Source organism: Sinocyclocheilus anshuiensis, unplaced genomic scaffold (assembly GCF_001515605.1).
Source record: "Sinocyclocheilus anshuiensis isolate Anshui unplaced genomic scaffold, SAMN03320099.WGS_v1.1 scaffold624, whole genome shotgun sequence".
Lineage (NCBI taxonomy): Eukaryota > Metazoa > Chordata > Actinopteri > Cypriniformes > Cyprinidae > Sinocyclocheilus > Sinocyclocheilus anshuiensis.
Window position 1 is genome coordinate 609,123 of NW_015554128.1, and position 5,284 is coordinate 614,406.

A 5,284-nucleotide genomic window follows, 5' to 3' on the forward strand; every position below is an offset into this window, starting at 1 on the left:
TATAGCCTGCCCTATAGCATGGTGTATTTGTATTTGTTTTGTTAATAAAAGTTCTATGTTTTATATATAGGCTAAAATGAGTTTGGCATTGTATTTTGTTGTTGCATTCAAGCAATTGACTCTGACCTGCCGCTAATTCGAAAGTAAAAGTAAAATGCGCACGGTGCTTTTAAGCTATTTAAAAGCGAGAAAGCGAGGAAAGAGGGAAAATTCAAACGAACTAAAAACGAACAATTTCTTTACGCCGAATTGCCGCTATTTCAAAGTGAAAGTAAAACGCGCACGGTTTTGTTAATAAAAGTTCTATGTTTTATATATAGGCTAAAATGAGTTTGGCATTGTATTTTGTTGTTGCATTCAAGCAATTGACTCTGACCTGCCGCTAATTCGAAAGTAAAAGTAAAATGCGCACGGTGCTTTTAAGCTATTTAAAAGCGAGAAAGCGAGGAAAGAGGGAAAATTCAAACGAACTAAAAACGAACAATTTCTTTACGCCGAATTGCCGCTATTTCAAAGTGAAAGTAAAATGCGCACGCCGCTTTTACAAGCTATTTAAAAGCGAAGGAAAGTGAGGAAAAGAGGGAATGCCCCGCCCCCACGGTAATACCGGCATTACCGGTGTTGTCACACGTCGATTAACCGGTGGGAAAATTTCCTCACTGTCACAACCCTAGTGTGCAGTCAAAGTTGAGTTGTTCTTCAGAGTCTAATGCATTGTCAAGTCAATTTTACTTATATAGTGCTTTTCACAATGCACACCATTTCAAAGCAGCTTTACAGAAATTTAAAAAATAGATTAAATAATATTTGTTAAAGCTACAAAAAAAATATTTGAATAGTAAACAAGATATTAAAACAAGTCAATTATTTTAAAGAAATATCAAGAGCCTAAATACTGCTTTTATGCGATTTTGTTGAAAAAAATCTAGGTTTTAAAGAAAACAATACATAAACTGTTCAAAATGAAGAAAAGGAGTAGTGTTCTCATTGTCAAACAACAGTGGAACATGGCTGTAAATATGAACTATACCTGTAGTTACTCTGCTAGGACACCTGTGTCCTTGACTTTCATAAAAATCACCTCGGGAGCAAGATGGACCATAATAGAATGGAAAGATGCTTTTTAAAAAAAGTTTTAAACAATTTTTTAAAAAGAACCATTTTGCAAAACAAAACAAAACAAACAAACATACAAACAAACAAAAACAGCACAATGGAATGGCCAAAGACATCCATGCATGTGTACAACAATTAAATAATAACACATTTTTACCGTGATGGCATTAATTTATGTACAAGTCCACACTTATTTGAAACGGAGTGCCTAAAAATTTGCCACTTTTGCACACATTAATTTTCACTTGCCTGCTTGCACTGTATAGGCCACATTTTCCCTCCTGTCACCCACACACACAATCATTAAATTAATTTCTGTAACAGAGGTCGACCGATAGTGGATTTTGCCGATACCGATAGCTAGGTTGGACCACACTGGCCGATACAGATGAATTAACTGATAGTTCAGCCCTCTACGGACACCTTGGCAATTGAATCGCCAATGGCTAGTAAATTTTTTTGTTTACTCGCCAGACTGATAAAAAAAAATTCTGTCTTATTTCTCTCAGCGCATCTTCTTCCAGAAGCGAAGTAGCTGAGATGAACGTGAGGGAAAGTCTCGCTGCTTTGTTTGCTGTGATGTGGGCGTTTACATGCGCGTGTTTCACGTGGAGGATTGTAATAACAAAAGCGCGTGGGCGTGGTCACATTAGCGATAATGAGGGCGACAGCCAAGACTTGACATCACGTTGGTTTCATACTGATTACTTTGTCACATAATATTTGTTTTCGTCATGACTTACTTCATTTAAAAGTAGACATGTTAAGCTTTCTATAGATATATCTCTCATGTGTGTGTGTCAAATATTCGCTGAGTTTCAGTTAATTTTAGTGACGCGTTTCAAACAGATATGCACGGAGAATGAGACGGCTAAAAGCACACCCTGTATCTTTTCTTTATTTTGCAAAAGCACAATGTTTTGTTGATATTTTGAGTGTACGCAAATAAAAGTAGACCCTTTACAGATTTAAATGCTGTATTACTCTTATATGTACGGTCAAGTATGAAGGAGCATTTTAGTTCTTTTCGCTGTCAACATTCAAATCTGCAAAAAGTTCCGCCAGCGGAACTGTCGACCCCAGGAGGTTAAGAACAATATCATGACTTTGTATCAGAGGAATAATTGAAGTTACACCAGAATAGTTATTTTAATGTGTTTGGTTGACTTCTGACACTGCATAAACAAAGGAATTAAAACTGAATTATCTAATACTGCTCCCCTCCAGCTTATTATCTCCTTAGTAATGGATGTCTGAGATGTGTGTACCAGAATCGCTGGTTTGTATCGGTCGAAAATGAGTGACTTAATTTGTTCAGCTCTGTCAGTTTACATTAGAAAGGAGACTCTTGACTAAGGATAGACAGATAGACAGACAGACAGAAAGACAGATAGATTTTTTTATACAAGAGAAACATTTTACAAAAATTAAATTATGATTTCTAGCAAATAAAAAATGCATTGCTAAAATATATATATATATTATTTTGTGGTGGGGCCAGCAGAAATGTTGGCAGGGCAAGTAAAATTAGAATTACTGGACCAACTAGGCCAAGAGAAAGTTCAGTTATGATCAGGATCTCAAGCAGGGTTAAAAGTGTTTAGTGTTTATGGTTTGATTTACAGTAGGGTAAATCTGAGAGGAGAGGAGAGGAGAGGAGAGGAGAGGAGAGGAGGAGTAGAAGGGAGAAGAGAGGAGAGCTCTCTCTTTCCACTCCTGTCCTCCCACACACGTGCTATTCACAGACTCCTCACAGCGAGCTCAGAGGGCATTGCACTCGCAGGGATTCATTCACATACAATGTTTCAGCTGTCAGATACATTCCTGCTTTTCGTCTTCCAGCTAAGCGTTTAATGCCATAACAACAGAAGAGGGAACATCTGGCAAGACAAACGAGACAATGCGGGCTGCAAGGAAAAAGAATACAACATAAGCCGAAATTAATTTCCCCAATCACAGCTGACGCATTTCCATCTTAATGAATTGAACAGTGACAGACGCAGGGGAAAGGTGACTCGACAAGCATCTACAAGGACTTCTCGAAGGGGCCTTTGCAATTGTGCGAGTATATATGTGGGTGTGTGTAAATCTGTCTTCCTCTTGTGTAAAGCAACAGAGCTTGACAGCAAGAAGGTGAAAGATATACTAGAACATCACTACAAGCCTCATGCAGCCTTATGTCCACATACACAAATGTAGCAACTCTCACAAGATACAAGAGATAGCACTCACCTGCCCGTGACTGATGAAACCATGTTTGTGTGCAATCTTCTCAGCCTCCTCGGCTCCCCCTTCAATGTGGACGGCCCACGTGTTGGTGTAGATGCCTTGGCCTGCAATCAAGCGTGTCTCAGCAGCCAGGAGGACCAGGTACGCCCCCAGAAACAGCAGCAGGGTCCAGCGGCCCTCCATGAACAGGAGTGCTTCGTCTCCAAGCCTTCTGGTGATGAAGTTTGTTTTCTAATGCATCTGTGGGCTGCACTGTGAATTCAGCACTTTAATGACCTGGAGAAGATAAGACAGGGTGTCAGGAAAGAAATACTAGTGCATCAAGTGGCTCATCGTTTTCTATAAAGCTCAGGTTATCTAAACATAACTGTTCTGTCAAAAAAACATTCTCAGAGGGACCGTGGCGAGTCATAAATTTTCATAAAGGTGTCTTGAGTGCTATTGATAGCGTTACACCAAGGGAAACTGGGATACAAACAACATTTTGTAGGACAAGGAGAAAGCTGTGTGTTTCACTTGTACCCACTTGCTACATGCTTGTATCTAGAGCAAGTTCACAAAAAAGGACATAAAATCTCCCACTGATGTTGTTTGTCGTAAAGGAACACTCCACTATTTTTGAAAATAGGCTCATTTTCCAACTCCCCTAGAGTTAAACAGTTGAGTTTTACCGTTTTCGAATCCATTCAGCCGATCTCCGGGTCTGGCGGTAGCACTTTTAGCTGTAGCTTAGCATAGATAATTGAATCTGATTAGACCGTTAGCATCTCGCTCAAAAATGACCAAAGAGTTTCTATATTTTTCCTATTTAAAACTTGACTCTTCTGTAGTTACATCGTGCACTAAGACCGACGGAAAATGAAAAATTGCGATTTTCTAGGCCGATATGGCTAGGAACTATACTCTCATTCCGGTGTAATAATCAAGGAACTTTGCTGCCGTACCATGGGTGCAGCAGGCGCAATGATATTATGTAGCGCCTGAAAATAGGCTTATTGGAAGTTAGGGATAGTTCTCCCAAAAATTAAAATGAAAAATTATGTCATTCCAAACTTGTATAATCATATATATTGGTAAGCGTTTTTTAATGTAAGTTTACTTTGCTCACCAAAATTGCATTTATTTGATTAAAAATGGCAATGATAAAAAAAAGTGATTTTTTTTTTTTATAATCTCAAATAACTTTTCTATTTTAAAGTATAATTTTTACATTTTGTGATAGTAAAGCTGAATTTTCAGCATCATTACTCCAGTCTTCTGTCACATGATCCTTCTAATATCCTAATTTGCTTCTCAAGAAATATATCTTATTATTATCAATGTTAAAAACAGTTCTGCTGCTTAATATTTTTTTTTGGAAATGGTGACACTTTTTTCAGGATTCTTTGAAAGAAGAGAACTTATTTGAAATGGAAATCTTTGGTACAATTCTAAATGTGTTTACGGTTACTTTTGATCAAATTAATGCATCCTTGCTGGATAAAAGTGTATATATATATATATATATATATATGGGCTGCACGATTATGACAAAAATCATATAAATATACACACACACAACAAGTCGCATGGATTACTTTTATAATGCGCTTGAATCCTGTTTCTACCAGAAGATCATTTTGGGAACAGCAGTCATGGTCAGGGGAAGACAGAAGGTGTTTTACACAAGGTTTGACACCATATACATTGGGATGATGACCATGTGGCTTGAGCATTGCACCATCCATCAGAGAAGCTCTCTGCCACGGCAAGAGGGAGTCCCATGAGAGTTAGGCAGCTCCTTACTGTGCGTTCACACTGCCGCCGTCAAGCGTGTCAAAAATCGCTCTGACCGCCCTGCCAACAACGCTGTAGAAAGATTCGTGGAAGCTCTGACGTAGATCGAATGCTTATCTTGTATTTAAAGGGGACGCAAAGCAAACAAGCTTGTTGATCTTTT

General features: G+C 38.4%; 1 protein-coding gene across 1 annotated transcript in view; it reads right to left on the reverse strand.

Annotated features, from left to right (window-relative positions):
- LOC107670216 (furin-1-like) overlaps window positions 1–5,284 on the reverse strand; it is a 119,775-nt gene that overhangs the window by 111,123 nt on the left and 3,368 nt on the right. Inside the window, exon 2 of the mRNA XM_016462749.1 lies at window positions 3,349–3,621. Within this exon, the coding sequence (XP_016318235.1) occupies window positions 3,349–3,528 (180 nt within the window). The 5' untranslated portion in view covers window positions 3,529–3,621. The remainder of the gene's footprint in view (window positions 1–3,348; window positions 3,622–5,284) is intronic.